The 25148-nt window shown below is 43.2% G+C and overlaps 2 protein-coding genes across 3 annotated transcripts in view; one reads left to right on the plus strand and one right to left on the minus strand.

Moving 5' to 3' along the window:
* The window catches only part of MYRIP (myosin VIIA and Rab interacting protein), a 207252-nt gene extending 199588 nt beyond the window's left edge, over window positions 1–7664 (plus strand). For both annotated transcript variants that reach the window (XM_030445027.1, XM_030445026.1), the window contains exons 13-18: window positions 288–482; window positions 4751–4912; window positions 5754–5858; window positions 5954–6014; window positions 6763–6881; window positions 7580–7664. In XM_030445027.1, coding sequence (XP_030300887.1) covers window positions 288–482; window positions 4751–4912; window positions 5754–5858; window positions 5954–6014; window positions 6763–6881; window positions 7580–7612 — 675 coding nt within the window. In that variant the 3' untranslated portion in view covers window positions 7613–7664. The remainder of the gene's footprint in view (window positions 1–287; window positions 483–4750; window positions 4913–5753; window positions 5859–5953; window positions 6015–6762; window positions 6882–7579) is intronic.
* A 4139-nt stretch (window positions 7665–11803) lies between these two features.
* LOC103527941 lies at window positions 11804–25148 on the minus strand. The gene is made up of 3 exons (XM_030444648.1): window positions 24775–25148; window positions 13511–13764; window positions 11804–11982 (listed from the first exon to the last, which is right to left on the minus strand). Exons 1-3 carry the CDS (start codon window positions 25146–25148, stop codon window positions 11804–11806), a joined length of 807 nt encoding a protein of 268 aa, XP_030300508.1.

Consider the following 25148-nt stretch of genomic DNA (forward strand, 5'->3'; position numbering starts at 1 on the left):
ATAAGATTTGGACCATTGCTCCAGTAGAAGGGATGTCTTGTGGGAGAATTGCATGTGTATGTTTTTTTGCATGCTCTATTAGTGTGCACATGTGAAAAAGGGAGTGAGACAAAGAGAAGCAGATTCCAGTTTCATCCCACAGTTCTTGTGCCTATGGATAGCAGTTAGCCAGGTATATTGTTTCAGCATGGCTAAAGCTACAGCTGTTATCAAGGTGGTTTTACATCCTACCCCTCTGTGTTAATTTAATGCTGTTGTTTTCTCTGTCTACTCCTGTAACACAACAGAAGTACTCTGCTGTCTCTCTCTGCAACATATCTACAGAGGTCCTGAAAGTCATCAATGCCACTGAAGAGCTGATAGCAGAATCCACTGGTCCCGGGGATTTCCCAGGTGATGCTCAGGAGAGGGGAAGAGGGACGTTCCCACTGGGGACGGACCCCGTCAGACTCGATGAGCAGCTCACCACACTGGAAGAAAACGTAAGGACATGATAACTGTCTGCATGACAACTGGGAAGGGAAAGGTCGTGGGCAGCATCAGTGGATGTTTAGAATTAATTCTGGGTTATTAAGTACCCAAACAGAACAAGAAGTCCTGTTTGAAAGGGTTACTCTGCTGCATTGTTGTTTGGTGGTTTGTTTTGGTTTTTTTTTTTAATGTCTACTTCAAAATAGCTGGGGAAGGAGGAGAGTTGGATGTGTTGGAGTTTACAGTTTTTGAATTCCTGTTTTTAGAATTAACTTAAGCCACTCAAACCTCCATGGCTGTGCAGCTGTGCCATGTCTTGCTGACACCACACATCCCCAGGTCCCACCATAGCCTCCTTACTGTCAAGGTGGGTGGCAAAAGTATGTCCCCAGTCCCACAGAGAAGAAGTTGAGGAGCTTTTCCTCCACCCATGCTTCCCAAGCATACCAAGCTCAGCAGCCAGGGAGCAAGAGCTGCCTGCTGTGCTATTCAAAAGAGCAGTCTGGAGAGGCCAAATCAAACAAAAGTTTCTGGTGGTCCATGTCAGAATCACCCATCCTTTTTCATGAGTACCTCTCATCTGCAGGGATAAGTGTGGTGCTGAATCAAAGAGGGAAGTCACTATTCATTGGAAATTTTTATGCGCCCACTTAATGGAGTTGGCACACTTATAAATTTCGATTTTCCCTTCCTCCTACATTTAACTAATTACATTGCAGTGATTTTTACCTTCATTAGGAGCTTTTAAAGATCTTGTAGGAATCTGGGCTATCCCATTATAGCATCCTAATCAATTTAAAAAATAGATCCTTGGTTTCCTCTAGCCCCTTGAAAAATTTTAAAGACAAAAACTCTTCTTGGGGGATTTAATCCATTTCCTTAACAGAAATGCTCTTCCACAACAGCCCAGGCTAGGGGCTGAAGGGAAGGTTATTCATGATAATGCCAGCCTTCCCACAAGTCCTACAACTCCCCAGCCCCTCTCATAACACCTTTTCTGAGCTCAAGTCTCCCAGCTCTGCTTTGGTTCAATGATTCCCAAGTTAGATCCTACCTCTCCTAACCTTATCTGCTCTGAAACCTTTTCCATCTCAGACATTTCCCCCTACCCACACCAACAGGATGCCTTCCTACACTCCCTCCCGGTCAGTTCCCAATCCTAACTTGACCTCCAGACCTCTCCTTCCCACCTCTGCTCAGCCTTCACAGCCATTCTGCTGGGCCATCTTAGGTGCTTCTTCTCCTCCTCACTCTCCCACATGCTGTCTGGTGTGGGATTGCTGGCACCTCCTGCTCTCTGTCATGGGGCACCACTGCTACCTGAGCCTGCCCTGCCATGGAGCTCTCAGCACAGCATCCCTGCTCTCAGCTCCTCTCTGAGAGAGGAACTCACAACAAAGCAAAACAGGCTTGGGAGTCCTCCCCCATGGGGCTGGTAGGGCAGGACAGGAGGCTGTGTCCCAGAGAAGGGTATAACTTGAGCTTGTGGTGAGCAAAGTGCCTACCTCATGCCACCTCCCATGATATCCATTTCAATCTTACCCAACAGACACCCCAACCTCCCAAAAACTTCTAGCTGAGTTTTATTATTTTTTTTCAAAATAATAGAAGTAAGAATTCAGAGGTTTTCTCCCCCATGAGATACTGAAGCATCCTAGCTCCACACATCACAGAATGCATTTGTCAGGAGAGTCACCAAGTCCAAGTCCAGGCTGGACCATGTCTTCAAAAAAACTAAGAAATTACTGGAACTTGGAAAGAGTTCATCCCACATTTTTTCTAAATGTTCTAAACAATTTGAGGTGCACTTTTTCCTCCATTTACACTCCAACAATCTCTCCCGTCCTTGTGGGGCTTTGACATTGATGGTCCTGTGACCCCTTGTCATTCATTTGAGCTGAGCATTTCACACTGAGCAGAGACTGAGCATTTATTGCTGTGGTGTTGCCCTCCTTGCAGCATATCCCTCGTTCAGCTTCTTTCAGGTCCCTGCATAACTCATAAAGTACCCAGTTCAGCCTTGCTGTGTCCCCACACTGCATCTTTCTCTGCCCTACCCAGGATTTGAAGTCTATGGCAAAACTTGATGGTTTCAAGATTTTACCACCTCACTTCATAATAGATTTAAACAGCCTTGAGAAGTCCAGGAATCCGTATTTTTTCCCAGTGCAGATAGGGGCATATCTGCATGCAGTGCATCTGCTTTGAAGCAAGTTTTGGAAGAGGATTTGGATATATCTAAACACTTTATTCAGATTTGCTCACTCCACTATTTCAGACACTATACGGCTCTATTTATGCAAAGTCAGATGGGTTTTAGCAGAAGCTCTTCATACCTAAAAGATATTAAAATAAATCCCCACATTTCACATTCACAATTTGAATGTGAAAGTAGTCCATTGCTGATTGGAAGTGCAGTTGTTCAGGTGAAGAGAATATTTAGAAAGATCTTTTATTTAGATCTAGCTGAATCATGTTTTTAAAAAATAATTTAACTATATAGGATATAGGATATAGGAGCTGATTGAGTTACAAAAACATTGATGACCCCCATTTCTCTATTAGTCCTACTTTCTTTAGATTTTTCTTTTGCCCTCTTAAAAAGTACAACTTCTTATGCAGAAAATTTGGCACAGCATTTAAATGTATCTTTTCTTTAACTTTCCAAAGATGTTTCTGTTCATAATCTTTGCTTTTCTCTGAGCTTTTAGACATGATAGTGAATTTTTTTTAAAATCACCTTTTAATCTGAAATAGTTTCGGCATGTCACACCACAGAAATTTATCATTTAAGTGACTGGAAAGAATAAAATCTGCAAAAGCAGAAGCACTTCTGTTTAAAACAGCATGTTAACTTTATGGTCCACCTGTGTCCCTGAGCACTTTAGCTGTTAAATGAGATCAGTTTGTTCCAGGTGCGTTTTTCAGATTTATTGCCTGCAGTTAGACTGTGGTCTTAAAAGATGCAGTTCATACAAGATTTAGTGAATCTGTCTCTTAGTAAAGTCATATACATGTAAAAATTGTTTATAGATTTATGCTTTGAAAGAACTGATACAAAGGAAAAAAAAACCCAAGACTATTCTGGGCAATTAAAAAACAATAATAAAATTTAAAATAATGAAAAGTAAACACATTCTCCACCACTTTTGATCCATAAAGTCATAGCATGGCCAGAAATTTGAATATCTGTTATGTCAAAAGACTGCATGGTCTAGGAACTGTGGGCGAATATAATGCCTTGAGCGGAAAACAGGTATGAAGAGAAGGTATCTGCTCAAGGATCTGGTTCAGAACCTGTTTGCCAGGTTGAACCACGGAGTCAGCCACAGAATATGTTTCATTTATTCCAGTTTTGTAGCTCCATAGTCTTTACTGAAATTAGAGTGAGTGAGGCTGCCACCTCATTTGAGGAAAATCAAAATATATGTTTCATTTCTACTGTGCTGTTACCAGCCTCGTAGAAGCAATCACCTGGCTATCCAGTAAACAGGCAGAAGGTGCATTATTTTTGCCTGTGTCTGCACAATTTTCAGCACAGATGTCAAAATCTAATGCTTGAAAATTATCCTTTTCTCTACACAAGAGACCTCCACCCAGCCATGTAACTTAGGTTTAACAGACAAAACACAGTGCATCTTGAATTACTTCTCTAAGGAGCTGAATGGGAAATGAAACCTTTACCTGTAGTTTGCAGAGGTATTGTGCGTGGGTCAGAATATTAAAAGTTTTTTCTTTTTAGAGAAGATCTCTAAATAAATGGTCCAGTCTGTTATTCTCTTTTATGTGGCCCGGAATACCCACCCTCAACACGTTCATTTCAAAGGGCCAGGAGATGTGAAGGTTTTGGCTGATGGATATTTGGGTGAGAGCAGAATGGGATGGAAAACTGTCTTCTACGTGTAAGCACAGCTGCTCTATGAAAAGTTAATAACCACATGCAATTGATATTAGAAATATAGAACATAGAAAATGTATAGAATATAGAAATATTAGAAATTTGCTTTTTAACAAACTATTCCCTTTTTTCGTTGTTCTGGTCAATCTGGAACAAACTGTAGTACTGATGAAATTTGGAGTGCAGCCACCTCACACCTGCCTTCTCTTCATGGGTGTGTATTTTCATATTATTCTCCCCATGGCTTTCCTCTGCCAGCTAAGCCTTCCTGAGGTGGGATAGCAAGGAGGGGACCTCAAAGGCATTGTGGAAGAGTCTGCTCAGACCTCTGTGCCCAGGAAAATGGAGTTGCTGAGACATCTCCTTATCTTGTCCCCTCAGGTGTACCTGACAGCCGGCACAGTGTACGGGCTGGAGGGGCAGCTCAGCAACCTGGAGGACGCCGCCCGCAAGATCAGCAGCGTCACTGCGGAATCTGAGCTGGCCGATCTGGAGGATCAGGTGGCCACAGCAGCTGCCCAGGTTCATCATGCAGAGCTTCAGGTGAGGACAGTGGCTCTTCCCTGCCTGCAGCTCTCACGCTGCCCAGCCCAGTGCTTGCCTTTTGCCCCTGCACGCGCTTACTCCTGATATTCTCGTGTACCAGAGCGGACTGATTGTGCAAGGATGCTGACTGCATCCCAGGAGTGGAGCACAGCTTAACTGAGATTTGTGACTCAGTCCAGAGAGATGTACTCTGTTTGCTTCGCCCCTCAGCTTGTTTCCAGACAGGGGATTGCAGTGGCAATACTGACCATGAATGCTGCCAAGCAGCTTGCACGGCGTGCTCTGTGCCGCACTTCTGGCTGTGGCCAGGCTGCAAATGCTGCCTGTGGCAGTTTGTCCAATCAGCAGATTGTCCAGCACTTTCTAAAAGAAGCTGGAGTTGGGATGGTTCTGCAAGAGGAGACCAAGGGCAGCCACTGCTGAGCCAAGCACAGAGCCTGCCACCTGCAAGGATGGTTTGGGATTTAGCTGTGCGTGTCCCAGCCAAAAGGCTCCTGTAGCCTGCAGTCAAGTGTCCCTCTAGTGGGCTCCAGAAAGTCTGGGGCTCAGAAGAGAACATCATGAGCTCCTGCTCAAAAGCTAAGTGAGGTAAAGCTGCCAGACCTCAAGGGCATAATGCTGCCAGCAACACAATGCTGATGGTTTCACTGACCAACCTGCCCCAGGCGAGGCACTCTGACCTCACCAGGCTTTAATGGCAGCTCCCTGGTTTAACTTAGCATTGGTGCTCAGTGAAGGACTGAGCAAAGATCTGAGAGTCTGACATCTCTTTGTCAAACTTAAACTTCTTTTTCCCCCTCCATGTCTTGTCTGTCTCTCTCTTTTATTTTCTTTGAAGATTTCGGATATTGAGAGCAGGATATCGGCTCTCACTGTTGCAGGCTTGAACGTGGCTCCATGTGTTCGTCTGACAAGGAAACGGGATGAAAAGCAAACAAACCAGGTGCCAGAACATTATGTAGTATTCAAAAATACATTGGGAAAACCTTGCCTCTTCTTCTGTAATGGAGTCGAATAATGCCTGTGTGTTGTTTACAGATGCACACAATAGACACATCGAGACAGCAGAGGAGAAAACTTCCAGCTCCACCAGTAAAAGGTGCACTTAAGTTGTTACATACATTATAGTCTCTCTAAGGTTCAGTAAGAAATACAGTTCAGCAAAATGGGGGAAAGATTACCTTATAAAACGAACAGAGAAAGCCTAAGTGTGTCCATCCTCCTCATTCCCCTCCATACTTGAATAATGTGAAATAACCATTTATCACATTGAGAAAGCACCACCACTTTCTCCTTCTGTGGAAGTTGTGACAGTGGCAAATTAACAGGAGCAGAAGCAGAAGGCTGGGAAAAGCAGATGAGATGCTGCTGCTCTGGCATGCCTGGGGTTAACCTGTGGGACCCAAGCAGTCACAGTATTAAGTATCAAAAGCCAGCTGTCAGCCTCCACAACCTTCTTTTCTTTCTTAAAGTCTACATCTGCTGATTGCAGTCCATGTAATGTGGCTCAGCGATGCTCCTAGCATGTGAATTGGCCTTATGAAATAAAGTGCCTTTTTCTTTCATGTTTTCTTTTTTTAACCCTGCAGTGCATCATCTCTGACAATTCTAGGAACTTCTTCACCTTGCATTACACTTGTTTTACTCTTGTGTAATTCCACTGATTGACAGCTCCTCAAACTTTAATAAATTTGGATTATTGCAGCCTGCTGGTTTCCATTTAAATTAAATCCAGCTTTCCTCATACATCCTAGGGGGAGTTTTATCTCTCTAGAAGCTGTTACTCTATTGTTACATCTCCTTCAGTCTGTTATGTGAAAAATCTCCCCTTTTTGTGTTTTTCCCAGATGAAAATCTAGATGGTTCTCCAGTTACCACTGTCAGAACATTTAACAGAAACTTCATGCTTCAAGGATCTTTAACACAAAGAGCTAAAGAAAGGAAAAGCACTGCCAAGGATTTAATGGTAAACTCATAACAAATATTGTTAAAACTGTTGCTAAAAGCAATAGAAATAAATAGCTAGCAGTATCTGTGTAGGCAGCTGTATTTCAGCATCTTCACAAAAATTCTCTTAATGTTTTGAGGAAAAAGAATATAGACCACTGAGGCAGCTCTGAAAAAAACCCACAACCAGCATTCTTGGAAGCATCTGATTACATGCCATGGCATAGCAACTGTGCAGTCCTGAATGTCAGACTCTGGGAATGTATTCTGGCTCTGAGGTCTCCAGAAATGTGCTAACCTTGTTAAAAAAAAAAAAAAAAACACCCCAAAAATTAGTGGTCCTCTGCAATTCAGACTTCCAAACCAGACCCTCACTGAACCAGCCACAGACCAAGCCAGCAAGTCAGAGTGACATTAGTTTTTAAGAAATGCTTAGAGTTTGCCAAAGTGTAATTTAAGGGGTAGACAGGTCACACATTGGTTATGCAGGGTTTGAACAGAGGCTTCACCATGCAGCTGTTGGGCATTCTTTTCTAGAGCAGCTGTAGAAAGATAAGGAAAAAAACCTGACTCTCCTGAAGCAGTCTGCCACTAGATATGTGGTAAATAGGCAGGGAGGTGAGAAATGGGAGGATGTGGCTCCCTAGAAGCTTCAGGAAGCTTGGTTTGCATTTTGCTCATGTTTTTTTTTTTCTTTCCTGTCCCTCTCTGCTCTAGGAACCTGCTTTAGGATCTGCTGTGATGTATTAAACTTACACTTCCCTACTGCCAATAACACACTGCCTAAGGCTGTACACTCGAGTGCCTTTACTTAACAGCCATTGTGTATGTCCAGCTGAAAATGGACCCTCAAGAACCCACAATGCCTCAGTTATAGGGCTTTGTTTGGATACCTCACTGAGAAAGCTGTACAAGTCTTCAGCATTGTGGTCTGCTAAAGGAAACTCTGCCTTAAAGTTCTCACAAGACTCCAGAAAGGATGCTGAGTTTCAAAAGCAAGGCTCCACGTTTTAAGATGCACTTTTTCTCCCCATTGATTGTACTAAAGTATGTTGTCTTTAAACTGCAGTATGTTTTTGTAGACTCAGTCAATCATACTTGTAGGCCAATATTTCATACAAAAAAGAAAGAACAAAGCAGACCTGTGATCCATGTTTGCTGGCCTCTTACTATTCACGTAGGCATCCATTTTGTCGGTGAGTAAGTGGAAGTTTTGACAGGATTTGGAGGAGGATATGTGATGTACAAAGGCTTCTCTGTTCACTGAGGGTGCTTTTGGCAGAGATAATGTTCTAGCTCCAGAGTAGGTATTTTGCTTTTGGCAACAGGGGAGGAACATGGATGCTGTGTTGAACCGTGAATTGGTGGTAGCACATCTGGATCAGACGTCTGTTGAGTTAGGATCTTGGCCCCTGAAAATATCAGATCACTGCTGTTAAACCCACACCTTTGTATGTCTCGTTGTCCTTGGTAGCATGGTCTGCATGGTGGTGCCCAACCACAAAGTAGTTCAGAATAAATTCTGACCAAATCTTTAAGATTGGAAAAAGAAAGTAAAAGCATTGACGACTGACTGGTGGTTGTAGGGTGGCTGCAACCTGTAGAGACTTCCTTCTGCAGTTCCCTGGCTTTTCTGAGGTGTGGGGGGAAAATATAGCCCAGACATCTCTTCCTTTACTAATCTGTAGCCAACATGGAGTAGCTGGGGCCTGTCACTGGTGCCACGTACACCCCATTATCATTGGGCCACTCTGAATTGGGCTGTGAATAGTAAAATTTCTTCATTCGTTTCTTGAGAACTTTGAAAGGTGAGCCACGGTGGAAGGCCCTCAAGTAGATGCCCAGGAGGGAAGGTGCTGCTTACATCCTTACAGGGTGTCCTTTGCACCCTCTTTAGGGAGGACCTTGCCTGCTCCTTTTCCTGTACTCCCAGTGAACACCCGCAAGCAGAGTGCTGCACGTTACCTTCCATGCAGCCAGAAAGCCATCCCCTGGGATACCAGGCCTTGCAATACTGGCAATATGAGCAAAATTGGGCAAATTTCCTGGCCAGGCTGGATTTAGGGGGCCAAGTGAGGAAGGTAAGGAATGTCTGAACAGGGCAGTTGGAAAAGTAGCGCCAGCTGCAAATCTGCCACCCACATGTGTCATCGAGCTTGTCAAGCAAACTGATGTCCAGATGCATGTAAGGAACCTCTGGAATAAGTACAACCATGTCCCCACCTAGAGTACATAAGCATCACTGCATCCCTTCAAGGAATTTCCATCTGGCCAAGATCTAACCCGAGGGGTTTATTCTGTGTAAAATTATGCCGCCTTTTACCCTCATACAATGCTAGTTCTCTGGAATTGGTTTGCACAGATGTGAGGGCAGAATTTGGCCCACTCTGTTTAATATATAAATATATATATAAAACAAATAATTTTATTTATATATGCAATCCAGTAAAGGAAATTAAACAGAGTAGGGTGCCTAGTTATATTTTTTTCTTATCCAGTCAACTGCCCCTTCCTTGACTGTTCTCGTGTATGTTCAATACATTCCCAGGTTCTGGTTTACGCAGGTATGCGTGTTATGAGATGTCATTAATGGTGGTTGGTCTGCATATTCGTCTAATAAATAATAACTAATATTGTGTATGTAATATCAATACAGAAATTACTAATTTTAATAGAATAACTCTTTGGCTTTTGTTCTGTTAGTGTGATTTAAGCAAGCCAACAAAGCTTGGGATAGGTTGTTTTCCTTAAGAGGCATGAAAAGCAACTATTATCGTGTTATCGTTAAAATATTCCGTCTCCTTTGACAGAAAAACGTGTACTGTGTAGGCATTGCAAAAAAAAAAAAAATCCCACCTGCTATAAGGCATTTGAATTTTTACAAATGTTTATTGTGCCAAATATGTGCAGAGATATAATTTACTGTTTAAAAAAAAAATCATAAAACCATGTGTTATAGCACAGAAAGAATTATTTTGTCATCGAGTGATTTCAATCTTTAGTGTTTATATTTAGATTAATTTTTATAAATGAAAATATTTTAATTGGTAAAATGAAGACTAGATGATCTATTTGATTAAGTCTGAGTGAATATTAAGCTTGCCTTGTTGTTGTTATCTGCATATCCACCGAGAATTATTGTCAAGAGAAATTATAGAAGAGTAAAAGCAATTTATGAAAAGAATGCCTTTTCAAGGACCTGATTCATAAAGAAAAAACAAAAAAACCCACAAACAAACAAACAAACAAATTTCTTCTCTGTTGTTTGGATTTCTGTGCACTTTGGCCAGGAAGCTCAGGCACTGCCTGTCCACAAAGGATCTGATGTCCCTCCTTAAACCCAGGAGATGTGCAGCTCCACGGGGTCACCTGGGTTAGCTGAGGGGAGGAAGACACAGTAAAACACTTGGTTCAGATTGGTTTCCCACTGGGTTGGGTTGGGTTGGGGGGGACCTATCAGGAACATTTGATGGTTAGTCTTCTCCAAACTGTCCAGATGAAATACTGTCTCTAACAGGACTGCTTATGCAGAATTTCTGTACCTCTCACTTGCATTGCTACAGAATGACAAACTGAGCCAGAACCTCAATGTTCATCTTAGTCTAGGATTTCCAAAGTCACGGGTGATGAGTGCTGAGCAATTTATTTTTTATTAGTATATTTTTTCCACCGTGAGTGTGTTCACTTAAAGTAGTATGTTTTAAGGAGCACTTTGGGTGTTATATCTTGTATTATAAATCGGAGGAACTACATTTTTATTGTAAAAATCCACTCTTTGCTGACAGATCATGTGAAAAGAGAAAAAAAGGGTTAAATTATCTCCAATGATTAATTCAACCACTATTAAGTTTTCGTAGTAACTCTAATGAAGCACAACTAGAACTGCAAGTTCATTCTAATTTCTTTTTTTTGCAGAATGATACATGGCCCTGATTTAAGGGTCAGTCATTAGTTAAATTGTGAACTATCTTTTCTGGATTTAAACCATAGACTGAACTGCATTCAAATACTCTTGCTGGTAATACTTAATAATAAAGATTAAATATATTGTAAATAACACTTCTAATAAAATGAATATAACAAAGTTAATTACCATGGCAAACAGGAGTGTTGAGCCACAACCCAAGGCTTACTGATGTAGTAGATACTGCTTTGCTTGTGATCCTTAAGGAGGGACTTCAGCTTGATCAGATCATGTACTTGCAAACAACTAAATTGTTATAAAGGGAATCAGCGTGTTTAGGCCCTTTTGGATAATGGTGCATGATTACACACAGTAGACACAAAACGACTCTGAAGAGTTTAATTAGCCAATTTTTTTTTTTTCCTTCAGCAGAGAGAAAATGCTTTGATAGCAGCATCTTTTTGTTCATTAATATATTTCTCTAGCAGTGCAGGAAGAATCATAAAGAGGCACAGTGCGTAGTTCAGAGCTACATTCCTGCCAGTGGTTGTTAACAATCTATATGAAGTCTACACATCAGCATTTCATGCCATTAATGCAGATACATTAAAATTTATCAGAGCCTTTTTTTCTTTCTTCCAACCATTGCTTTTTATTTTCACATGTTAACAGCTATTGACTTGGGAATGTGACAGGGAGGCTTCATTATATGCTTAACATTGCAGAGTTTAAATTGCAGTACAAAAAGCTCTGCAGTTTGGGGATAAACTTAAATGTTACAGTGAACAGCATCAAGGGATTGGTGGGGATGTAAGACAAAGAAACAATATTATAAGCTATGGTTGCACTTGGCACTAGTGTCCATGCGTTGTCTTTTGCCTGCACCCTGAATATTTCTTGTTGAAGGAACTTGTGCAAGGAGCAGCAAGAAGAGCAAACGTGGGGTTGCTAGGCAAGAGCAGAACTGGCGGTCGGAGGTGCAGGGGAGGGAGCAACTCGAAGAGCAGAGGTTGGGTCACTGCCTCGGGGAACAGAGATCACCAGCCATTGCCTTCTGTGTCTGACACTTTTTGCTCCCATAAAGCATTCAAGATGAGATCCAGGTGCCTGCTCATGGGCCTCAAGCTGCCACGGCTGCTTCTCAGCTGCCTCTTCCCAAACCGACCGATGGGGCGAACGCCACGAACCACATACCAGAAAGGATCAATCTCAGGACCTGGAATTCAAAGCAGTCAGTGAAGCATCTTCCTGAACATCCTCGAGGGTGTTAGAGGTCTTGTTTGTAGCCCTCAAAAATAAAACTAAAAAATAATAATTAAAAAAAAAAAAAAGAGGAATGACTAAGCTAAGCTCTCAACTTTCTGGTGTCTTTGAGGTTCATCTGCCATGTGCAGAGCCTAGAGGAAGAGAGTTCAGATGCATTCATTTTCATCCATCTGATCTGCTACCTGCAATTTGAACATATGTGAAAGTACCCACCAATTCAGGAGGGCACAGCATGCTGTAAAAATTATCTAAACCCTAGAAGAAGTTACAATGCAGCTTTATGTCCAGAGAGATCACAGTAGCTCCCTGTACCACCACTTATAAGCTGTCATTGCTTTGTTAAAGACCTGAAGGTCCTACAGCCCAGCCTCCATTTCTGTTGTGTTCATTAGGTATGGTATCTCCCTAGGCTAACAAATCCACTGGATGGCAGAGAGGGTTCCTGCGTGAGAGGCAAATATAAAAAGCTAATTCTTTTTCACTTGGAAACTTGTTTGCATGGATGACTTTTTTTCTTTTAATGCATCTGAAGTACACTTGACTTATTTTTATGGTCTAGTTTTAGAACAGGTGTGGAGAGGGGTAGTTGCATTAAAAGACTAAGATATAACAATAGGAAAAATCTACAAAGCACTGAAGATGATGCCACCCCAAGGAAATGCCAAATCATTCCAAAGCTGGATGAATGTCAGGAAAGGAATAAATTTCATTTGAAGTGCATTATGTATAATCCAAGTCATATGAAAGCCCTGGGCAAGGCAGCAGGATTTTCCCCTGTGCATTTTCATGCTTGAACAGTGAAAATATCTACTTTGTCTGTGACTTTCTCCATAAATACATCTTGTAAATCTTTCCACACTGTACTGAACACCCTTTCTGCCCACTAGGTAATTTCATTATTTTCACCCGGGTACCTAAAAACTCCCCACATTCCCAGCTCTCTTTGAAAGGAGAAAGGTGTGCAGTGGGGAGCCCACATCTTATTCCCAATACCCACCTTTCTCACACTCCACATACAATTGTCAGCCTCTGCTTCTTGGTGGAAGATGAGATTCCCTGATAAAGATTTTCTCAAAAATCATGGTTCCAGACAAAAATTAAGATACTAGTAAAAATCCCTTAAGTTCCCGGCCCTTGGTTTCTTGTTACTCAATGGAAGTGGTTGTAAACTACCCCAAGTCTACAGAACACAATTTGATGCTTAAATATTCCATGTATACTCCCTTACATTTTCTTTGTCAGTCTCTTGTATATTTGTGTCTTCTTCAGTACTTATTTAAAAATTACACTATTTCCCCAGCTAATTAAGGGCTGTGAGAAGTTCTGAATATGATCTCACAAGTGTAAATGAAAGTACAGGACCCCACACCCCCATTTTACCATAGAAACACCCCCATGGATTTGCTGCTGAGCTTTGCCTGACAACCCAACCCTGATCCCTCAGTGCACCAGGGAGCCACGTGGGAGTCCATACTTACTTCTGTTGTCAATCTGATGTTTAAATGGCCTGCTCTGTCCTGAAGCAAAGTTGAGTGACACCAAGAGCACCAGCACGTAGACAATGACCAACTTTAAGTGCTTGGGTGACCACCGGGCATGTGGCGTCCATGAGATCGGATGCCGCATGATGGAGCAGTGATGGGGAAGCTGTGAGGTGAAAAGTGAACATGGGGAACACACATGAGTTAAAGCTCTCAAGGTGAAGAAAGATGTCAACTGCAACAGCACGTTCCTATAATCAGAGGTGTTTCATGACTAAGTTCTGTGAAACCCTGATGCCGGAGATGTCCTGTAGGCTCCACAGTGAACCATCTATTGATGTAAGTCTTGCAACTTGAGTGTTTTCTCACTAACAGTGAAAGTCCCTGGCACAGTGCCACAGGGCACGAGTCCTGACTCTGAGCTTGATGCTAACTTTCTGTGTGGCCCACTGTATCACCATGGGCATTGGCCAACAAAGTGTGTTTTGGCCTCTACTTCCATTATCCTTGCTTGTAAAATATGTCTCAGATTTGCATTTTACTCAATCTCTTTACAAGTAAAAGCATTAATATGATTTACAGAAAGGGAATGCTCCTGCCACATCCATTCACCCTTTCACAGACAACATACAAAAGTACCAGTTATGGTTTACACTGTTAGATACCCCAATCCGGTAAATGTCTCCAGATGCAAGCAGATGAGAAATCCCTCTGAGAGAAGGGCTACACAGAACAGAAGGTGTTGAGTTGGGAAAATCATATGCCATGAGGTGGAGGATCCCTTAGAGCTCAGGGTAGCACCATTACCCTGGCTCTGGTATTTTGGACAAACTTCCTCACAGGAGCTTCCCCAGCTGTCACACCAGGTGCCTGCTAACATGCAAGGGCTGCCTATTTATTTGACAGCCTGGAGCCTCTGCCTATGAAACGCTGTTTGTTTAAGCATCACTTACTGCAGCTACAGAGCTATAGGAAATCATCTTGGCTACACCTAAGCAGAGGCTTCTCCCAATGTAAGGGTGGGATTTATTTTTTGTCCCCCTGTTGCTGTCTATGCACTGTAGGAGCAGAGCAGGATGAAAATCTTGATGCAGGACACTCACAAGCAACAAGCACACCACACAGGCAACACAACAAAAACACATGGAGAATCTGGTTGTGTCTTTCAGTTAAAAAGCAGACAAAAAGCTCCTTAACTCTTGAGTATTCAGTGAGGGTTTGTTGGTTTGTTTTCTTTTTCCTTTGACACTGACAGACACTTAGCAGACAGCCTAAGCTGGAAAGTAATTTTAACCCATAATTTCAACAGAACTGCAAATTAACTTTTTCTATTTTGCATATCTTATAACTATGAGGACTAAATGATCTTTGCATGTAAAACAATCCGGGGTGAATTCTGCCTCCTGTTTCAGCTAGTGTATATTTCTTGTTCCTCCATGTTTAACAAAACCTTAAGTCCCAAGACAAAAAGATGTTTCAGAGAATCTCTCCGTTGTGCTTACAGGTGACTGACAGGTTTTCCAGATTACTTGCTGTCTGATTTTGTCTCTTGTTTTCCTGGGAACTGAGGGACAGAAAGGAAGAGCTTGCCTTGAGGTCATTGATGATAATTAGATTAATTAAATAAATGGAAAAGATTTTAGCACAACCTTTTCCCTAAGCAATGCTGTGCCTCAGCCTGCACCAGCTGATCCTTTGCCTGCATCAGCCATTCCAGCCACCTTCCAGGGGACTGTTACTTAGTGAACTTTTTGCTCATACTTTTGACCTGGCTGAGATTTCTGTGTAGCATGTCACTCCCACTGCTCCTGAGTAAGTAACATACCACCCCTAAATAATCAGGGTGTTCAGCACCTAATTTTTTCCTACTAATTTTCCCACCCCTGTTTGTGTAGGGAAAACTGAGGCACAGACAAAGCCACAAACTTGACCCTGCATGATGCTGAGCATTTCTAACTCCAAGTAATGGAGCTGGGAGATGGTATGTGATCTCCTCAGGTTCACACCTTCTTTAGCCCACAGCCCTACAGCTTCCTGCCAGAGGGGAACTAAAAAAAAACAAGACCTCATGCAATCAGTCTGCATGTGTGCTTTGTTTCCAACCATTAAATGATCACCAAAAATTTTTAAAACTTCCCAGTTTCAAAAAAAATTGACATAATTAAAAGTTTCAGAAATAGCTTTTCTTCTAGAGCTCAGCAAGCAGTTGGCACCACTGCCAATTTGCCTGATTTCCACTTCTGTTTGGTCCTTAAGCAGAAACAGCCTTTAAATTTTGGCTGAGCAATTTTGGTGACAGTGGCCTGGCAATTTCCACCAGCAGGAGAGGAGAAAGTTAGAGCATGTTACAGCTCCTTCTAAAATTACAGTGAAGCAATGGCATCACATCTTGCGACCAGCCTGGCTCCCTTTCTCCAGGCACACAGGGGCTTTCCTCATGCCACATCCAAGGTTTGATGTAGATTCATCAGGTCTAAACCTACTGTGGATGTCCTCAGAAGACAAAGTGTCATTAAATCTTTAAAACCCTACGATCTGTGGATATGTATCCCCCTCCAAAGCAAATATGAATGGCATGAATGTTTGAAAGCAGCATTGGAAATCCCCACAGGAGACCAAGCCCTGGCTGAAGCCAGGGCCCGGGACCACAGCTCATTTCAGGGCTGAGCAGCCCAAAAGGTGCAAGGTTCTGCTGCAGGCTCCTGTGGGTCATCTCCCTGCAGGGGTAGAGCACTGCCTCAGGGTTCAACCACGGTGTCTCAGCACCATTTCCTTTGCTGTAACAACTGGAAACAAGTTACTGAGCACAGCTGTGTACATTAATGTAGAAATGTTAAAGCCCGAAAAGAAAAAAAAAAAAAAGAAATCCAGCAAGAGAGAGGCAGGACAAGTGCTTAAGCAGCTAGGGGGAGGCACTCACCTGTTTGCACCAAAGCTGCTCCTCAGGTTGCTGCTGCTCCAAGCAGAAGTAGGGCAGCTGCTGGGGGCTTGTGCCTTTTATATTGGAGGGAAGTGGGCTTGAAGAGGGAGGGGGAGTCAAGAGGTGGGCAAGGAGGACGTCAGCACTACTAGTGAGCAAAATTTAAATTTACAAAGGGAGGGGAAGAGGACTGTGGCTCTATCAGAAAGCCACTGGTCAGGGAAGGGAGCAGGAGCTGAGGGCAGCACAGAGGGTTGGGGGGGTGGAGGGGGGACTGGCAGGACACCTGGATGAGACCCCCTGGCCCACCAGGAGGACAGAGGAGGGGAGAGGGCTTCTGCCACATTCCCATGGATGGGGACACAGCAGCACCGGGTGCCAAATTCTTCATGCACAAAAGCCTGGCTCTCTGCGCTGCCAGGCCAAGATGCCCTGAAGCACGTGACTATGGGGGAAAAACACTCATGGCTGGGGACAAGGTGTGGGGAGGACGAGGAGAGGGATACTGTGAAGCTCTCAGGGCCAGCAAGCTGGAGTAGCCAGGATATGTGCCCCTTCCCAGCCCTTGCTTCCCTTGCTGCCATCCCCCCTCTGCTTTTTGCTTGGAATCTCACTTGACTGCAGCTCTGGTCCCATTAAGCCCCTAAATCCATGGCTGGGGTCAGCTCACCCAACTTTTTAGCCATCCTGCCCCACAGCACCCACGTTGCTGATGAAATCAGTTGTGACTCAGTGCTTAAGGAGGTGCTTACTGGTTTTGAGGCAGACCTGAAACAGTTTTTCAACCAGTTTTCTTTTCATTTGCACGAGCCTTTTCTTTTTGAGCAGTACTGTATTTCTACAACAGGCCTCTCTTCTGTGGGCTATTTTTAACACCCATCTCTTGACTAATGTGTCATCACAGTCTTGCTGTTACAGACCTTGCTGCTTTAATATTGAAGACCACTTTTTTACCATGAAGATTTATAGAGAATCAGCAGTTGAACAGCAGAAGGTGTTTGGCTCCTGTGGCACCATCCTACAGGGAGGCTGAGATGTGAAGCATTACTTGGCTGTCTGGGGACCACAGGAGCTCTTGCAGAGATCTTTGCAGGCACAGGTTTATGCTCCACTCCTGGTAAGACTGACTGCTTGAAGAAAAAAATTTTAAAGCTGTACTTTGAATAGGGAACTCTGAGGTCAGACATGACAATCTTAAAGTTCCCTTCTAACCAAAACGTTTCTGTGATTCTATGAAATGCTGCAATCACATTAAGATGAAGTGGAATTCCAATAGAAAATCTGTTGTTCAGTTTTTTTATAAGGGTGCTTCCAACTGGAAAAGCCTCAAAGTATAAATGACACTATTTCACTACAGCCACCTTCCAAAAGAAATCAGACCTATTTTCTTTTTTCCAAGGGACAATGTATGGCATAATTCTACAAGGAATTATGATTGAAATTTTGCCTGCCTCTGCCCTCAGTCAGTATTCAGATGACACCACCATTACTACTGGGGGAGGTAAGATCACAAAATGTAAGGATTAAACTAAATTTCTCCTTCATGTGTAATGGTTTCCTCTATGGGCAACACAAATAGTAAAGAAGCCTGAGAAATAATCTTCCATTCTCCAATTTCCACCTAGTAACAGGCATAAGAAGTGCTTTCCTCATCCAAGTTTTCAAGAGTTTACTCAGACTACTCAGGATTACAATTGCAAAATATGAAGAGCACTTCAAGTCCAGGATAGCACAAAAGGTCTTGCTAACACAATCAATAATGTAAATACACTCTTTTTTCAGCAGCCTCCTTATAGCATGTTCCCTTTGAGCTCTGCAAATGCTCCCTACCTAAAAATCAATCTGCACCCAAGAATGAGGCAGTAGCTGTGCTTCTGCTGTACTAATTTTGTGTCTATGTCTGGAGAGGGTATCTTCTTCATAAGTACAGACTTTCATGGTTGCATCATAGTTATTGTCCCCTTATTTTGACCCGAAAATGTGGGTACTCTTTCTTGATCTCTAGTGGGCAGCCACTGGAGTGAGGGTTTTTTCTCTACAGAATCTGAAGGATCCTGCCTTGTTTTGCTGGTTTCCTAAGTGATCCTAGCATCTTAAAACAGAAGGAAAAAAACATTTCTATCCCATTTACTCTTTCAAGTCTTGTTGGTACTGGAATGTAAGCCTTTCAATAGCACAGCTCATTTTCACTGATTGACACCAGCAGGGAAGTTATCATATGAAATAAAAATATGCAATATCATCATGTTAACATGGTTTGCTTATTGGTAGATGTTGTCTGCAAAATAATATGCCATAAAAATAATTATTAGGACAGCCAATATTTAAAATCTTCTAGTATGATCATCTGTCTCCACAGAGGGCTGAAGTCCATCTACTGCAGTATCTTGGTTTTGATGATGGCCAGCAAAGAACAGCTAGAGAAGAGTCTATAAACAGGACAGCATATATTGACAATCCTCACAAAAATATTCTCCCAGGCCTCTGAGATTTTTGGTCCAGAGGCCAAATACATCTTTGGTACAAAATACAACCCTTAATGGATTCCTTTTCCTTCACAGTTTCCTCTTGAGCACACATAAATTCTCAGCATCCATAAAATAATGCCAAGGACTTCGCAGCTCTCTCCCTGCTGCATGAAGGATCACGTCTGTGAGTCTCTTTTGGACATACCACTCACTGATTTCAGGTACTTATTTTTTTCATTTTTACTGTCAGTCGTTCTGCCTTCACAAAAGGCTACTATAAAATGTTCTAACCAATGAAGACTAATAAGCTATGTGAGTTTGTTTAAATGAGCCTCATCAGGCATTTTGCTTAGCAAAGTACTATTTTACTCCATTCTTATTGACTGGAAGTTATAATTTCTTTCCACCAAACCACAGCTTAACTACCAGAGTGCTATATAGAGTACTCAGAGCTTCACACAAATCATCCTGACTTCTCAGGGTCTTTTTAGGCAGCTGTGATTTTATTTTATTTTGTTATCACATTCATAGCAGAACTTATGTTTTGGCTGAGGAACACAAGGCAGCTCACACAGCACAGAAATGTGAAAGCCACTCAGACTTGGAAGGAATCATGAAAGAAGTGTCAGGGGGTCATGAAAGTGTGAAATGGGAAGATCATTTGGATGAACAGCTTGGTGAAGGGGCTGAGGTTTGCATTTAAAACCTTCATCCTTTTTCTGTGGCTGAGAGGCTGGGTATATGCTCTCTTCTTTGGGGACGGCCCAAGGGAAGGTCTCAGGCCTCCATCACTTCCCTCCCCACATATGACCAAAGACTCATCCATGTAAAGTTCCTTTGTGGGTTACGGGAACCAGGAGTGGGACCAAGCCTGGTGTTCTGGGGTGACCATGGAGACTCCATGGGATTCAACTTCTTAGAAGGGCAGCAGATAGATACACAGGTGTGAAAGTCTGTGGGAAGGAAAGCAACTTCTCCAGTCTAGGGAAAGGTCTGATTCCTGGGCAGGAAATTATGAGGATGACTTGTGGGAATGAAAAGGTATCCCCTGGAGGTTAGAGTGACCCAGAAGGATGAGGTCTAAGAAGCCCAGCACAGAGATTTATTCTTTGGGCAGACAACACCAAAGACCAACAGCAAACTACAGTTTTGGTTTCAATTTCTATCACCTAGTCTGTTCAAAGCACTAATCTGAAGCTTCTTTCTTGCGTATTTCTTTCATGGATAGGAGCCTTCCCCAAACAGAAGGTGAAAACCACCAAACCAAAGGTATTTGATCCAGCTGGATGGAGAAACATAAAATACATTTTTTTCCAGCCCACCACTCTCATTTTTTCACATTCTAGCATGAGCAGTTTGCAAGTACCATGGTGTGGAACCTCTGCCCAAGTTTTGAATCTGCCCAGCTTTCTGTACTTGGGTAGAGAATTACTTAGGTGTGAGAAATGAAATAGACACTGACATTCTGGTTTTGCCTGCCCTTGAAAAAGAGGTAGTGATAACGCTGACATTTGTGCTGTCTGGACCTATCAATTCTTAGCTGGTATTAACAAGAAAACTTATTATCAGTGACTGATAAGAGGTCCAGTTGCACTAATTGAGTTTGGAGGATCAATGAAAAGCTGTATTTGAATATGTTCAGAAAGCCACATCAATTGAGACAAGACTGCTAATTGCATGCAGCTTTTACAATCAAGCTGCTCTCTACCAGAATTCAGATTCAGAGAGCCTTTGTTTTGGAGCTGCTTTTTCCATTGAGAAACAGGACCATCTAGTGGTTAACACAGGAATTATATTGTTGCTTTCAATCATTGCTGAGCAAGGAATGAATCCCCCCAGTTTTCATATGGAAGCATATGTATCTTGAAATGTCACCATGTAGTGAAGCTAAACCAAACTGCATATAACCCAGAATTTGATAAATTAGACTGCATATCCAGGTGTTTACCACCAGTGCAGTTCCAGGTTTGCCCAGTTCTCTCAGTTAAAGCTTCCTTACTGGAATAACTTGTCAGCAGCTCGGCATCTCAGGACATCAGCCAGTCTCCCTAAACCCCTCCACAGCACCATGTGGTGGCTTTGCACCAGACTTATCATGGATAGAAAAATACAAGTCAGGCTTGGCATACCTTCAGCCACCTTCAAAACTATCCTGCTGGCAATGCAGACAAAGGGAAGATTTCTTCTCAAACTTTTGCTCTTCTTTTCTCCCTGCTAGAAAGCAACAAGTCTTCTGCACAGCAGTTCAGGAGGCACAGCTTCCCAGTGCTGCTGGAGATTGTTGGGAGAGTCACATAGTGGGAGCAGGGCAGGTTACATTTTAAAAAAAAAAAAAAAAAAAGCTAGGATAGAAATATTTGTGCCTGTCTCTCAAGTGTCCAGAACTTTGACAGGACTACATTAGTCCAGTGAAGGTAGACTTCTTGCACAGGAGTGAGGCAGCTGGATTGATGGAATACAGGGTAGAAATGAGTGGTGCTGTGTGCCATTTGTATATTTCATGCACAATCACTTTCTCAGACAACTCCAGCTGCTCTGAACACAGCATGCTTCGAGCAGAAATTGTCTGGCTTTTTAGACTGTGGCAGAGAACAGGTCAGCATGCAAGTCTGCCATTTTCTTATAAGGCAGACAGTAGGATCAGGTATAGGGGATCTGCCTACAGGAGCAATCCTTAATTAAATTAACAGATGTTTTGGCTTTGTAAAAGCTCCAAATAAAAAAAAACAAAAAACAACCAACCAAAACCAAACCACAAAACCACAAAAACAAACAAAAACAACAAACAAAGTATTAGGGTGCTGCATATGAAAATAATAGTAGTTTATATTAGAACCGTGTCCGTGGAAAATGAAAACCAATGTTGTTCATTCTGATTATTACAGGGGAGATTGTAGGACATCTGTCTTTCCATCTGTGCAAGCACAAGGCTGCTGTTACCTTCAGCTGCCTTCAGAGTTATAAATTAAAGCAGAGCTTTAACACCTACCATGCAAGAGACTTGTTTTTTTCCCTGACACAAGGCTTTTTCTTAGCATTCCCATTCCATATCTGCAAGACAGCAATTTTCAGAAATACCACATTTTCTCCCACTGGTCTGGGTTAATCTTTGCTTGTAAAGGTCAGTGAAGTACTTCTGAGGTACCCAGTGAAGGTGCTGTTCTGTCCTAGGGTGACAGTTTTTACAGAGGTGTATTTCATGGATTCAGTATGTCATATTTTTTCTCACTATGCCAGCAGGTCCCTGGTTTTAGCACCTGTAGTTTATGCAGTCATAAGTAACCTCTAATGATTCACACACAGATGAACCGAAATAAGGTAAATGGCAAGCAAGAGGATCTCTAATTGCCATTCATAACCAGGTTTTGTAACTATTACACTTAAATAGCTTGAAGCCATGCTCAAGATAATTAGAGATGATGTTCTTCTTCTCCAGCAAAATAGTTGCCAGGTTATACATTAGTCATGGGAAGGCAAAAGTCTCAATTCGTCACTTAAACCGTGATGCCTAATAGATATTAGCAAATGAGATTAATCCCAGCCTCAGATCTGAAGATGAGCTGTAATCTGAAATCTAGCAGCAACACCACCTCTTGCTTCCACTTAGGTTTTTAACCTATTTTAATGCCTTCTACCTTTTTTGTTTGCTGCTGTGCCATGCCTGCTTGCCCCACCTTCCTGCAGTTTGGTGTGTCAGAAGCCCTTGTAACAGGTCATTTGCCATCAGTGGCTGCTCAAGAGGAATGGGAAAGATTCATGTAGGACAAAGAATCTCAGGACAGCTGTCAAGCAGGAGAACATCTCCAGCAGGATGCCATTTGTCTCCTCACAGTGACCACAGTTTGGTGCAAGGCGCTGGCTCAGGCTGCTTGTTTCAGACCTAAGTAATGGAAGTGACATGGAGACCTGGAGCTCCTTCCAAGGGGAACAGCAGAGGGAGAATTTTTAGCATTGGCACAGCCCCATAGAGACCCCACATCAATGCATGTGGCCATTGTGGCAGGCTGCCAAGGGAGCAATAAGGGTGCTTTGCCACTGCCCTTGTGCACTGCTGCCCAGAGTGCATGCCAAGCTCTGCCAGTAGAATTTGTTTCCATTCCCTCTGCAGCTGTCAAGAGTTGCACTTAAGAACTACTCATTGTGCTTTTTGTTTTAAGGCCAACAAAATCACATCTCATCTTATAAAGGAGCTCTGGTGCTTGGAAAACTCCAAATCTCATTTGTTTGTAAACTGTATGATGAATCCCACAGATGCTCGGTGAGCCCATAGGTCTGGGTTAACCCTGCAGTAAATGCTAGAAGTGCTAAACTATTTTAAATGCATAAGTATTCAATGTAAATACAAGAACTGCCACCATGAGCAGAGAACTTGCCTAAATTTGCAGACTCAGACTTGGGTTTTGTGTCAGAAAGATCCACTGTCCTTTCATCCATGGCCAGGCCTGTCCCCAGCCTCTCTCCTCTTCAGTTGTCCCAGCACAACTGTTGCAGAATTATGCCAGTGCAGCCAAGCTGAGGTGATAACCTTTATTTTAAAACTCAAAATAGTTTGCAGATCTGGATCACCACAATGCCACACTGACAGGTACTGGTCCAGCCAAGGTAACAAAAAACTGTCAGCCGAGAAGAAAAAATGGATGACAGGGCTACTTTGCTGCTCTGAAAAAAAAGTTTTATGGGATGACAATTGGAAAGGAAAAGATGAAAGAAAATTTTGCAGAGATTTTGAGTTTGGAAAAATGCATCATAGTGAAAAATTCCCCACATTAGTAGTAATTTATCTGATAGAGATGCTAGAGACATCCTGAGGACATGCTTCTGAGGGCTTGTTCACCCTGCCCAGGTCTCAGTTTCTAGCTTTGTGACCTTAATCCACAGATATTGTTGAAATCACGGCATGTCTCTGCTACTGAAGCAGGTACCTCCATCTCTGCAATTGGCATCTCCCTATCCTCTCATTTCTCTCCCAATGGTACCTTTTGCAGCTGCTTGGTAAAGCATTAGACAACCCTTCCCTACAGCCCGTATTGTGAAAGGTTTCATTTGCATTGGTAGCAAAGGGCAAACAGTGGTTTTGTACCATGGCAAATGGCCTTGCTTTCAGCAACGGGAAAAAAACCAAAACAAACTTCCTTGCAAAGCAACAGGACCAGAGACTTTCTTGTGACATTCATAAAACCACTGCAGTGCTGATGCAGGCCCTGGATCACAGATGAGAAATATCCTTTTGATTTAGGAGGACTGAAGCTTAATGTAAAAGCCAGGAAAAAAAAAAATAGGGAGAAATATAAGTTCTGGAAGTTGTGCCAACGCAACTAGGTTATTATTGTACCTCTGCAGAGCCATTAATCACCTCCTGAGGACTAAGGCAAGATCTGTAACACAAGCACACTTTTTTTAAAAGCAAACCTTTACTACTGCAGGCCCCACATCACTTATCTAGTCCCCACACATAAATCATGAGGAGTCAGTGGGTGGATGCCAAAGGGCGAGTCCTGTAGGGTGGTACCCAGGGTACCCAGCAGCTCCATCTCCCTGGCAGCACCCACCCAAACAGAAGGACAAAGAAGTGAACCTTGTGGAAGACACAGGCCATGTGTGGGGAGGGAACTGGCTCCTCCAGTGCCATTCCTCTGTGTGTTGAGCAGTGTTTTTTGTTTCAGCGAGGCAGGCCTGAGGGTTTTGGGGTTTGTTTTCAGCTTCTCAATAGGGATGGAGAAGAGAGGATCACTCTCCCACATTCTTGGGGAGTCAGCTCGTGATTCCAGTTAGCTTGGAAACACAGGCAGGGATACCAGTGTCAGGTATCCCTGCCAAGGATACCAGGGCTGCCAACCCAAACCGAGGACAAGAGTGCAGAATGTCACCCCAACCCTGCCTGCGCTCTCCCTGAGGGTTGGGACAGGCAGCCACGCCAGCCTGGGGAACGCGGGGCTTCAGAGGCCCTTCCAGCACTGCTTTGGGAGCTCCTCCTGTAGTGAAGCGCTTCCCCTCGAGTTGGCCGTTTCCAGCCGCCCTTTGCCGCCTCCGAGACCGCCCGGACCGGCCAACACCCACATCCCTCCCTAAAGCAGCGCCCACCCCTCTTCACGGGGCGCGGTGCATTCTGGGCACTGTAGTCCTGGGGGCTGCAGGGACTCGTCGCTCTCTGCGGCCGCCTGGCGGTGGGGGGACTCAGCTTCCCGTGAGGCAGCACGGGGGCGGTGGTGCCAGTCACATGCCTGGCGCGGCCCGGGCGAACCGCCAT

The sequence above is a fragment of the Calypte anna genome, chromosome 2 (assembly GCF_003957555.1).
Source record: "Calypte anna isolate BGI_N300 chromosome 2, bCalAnn1_v1.p, whole genome shotgun sequence".
In the NCBI taxonomy this organism is placed as follows: Eukaryota; Metazoa; Chordata; class Aves; order Apodiformes; family Trochilidae; genus Calypte; species Calypte anna.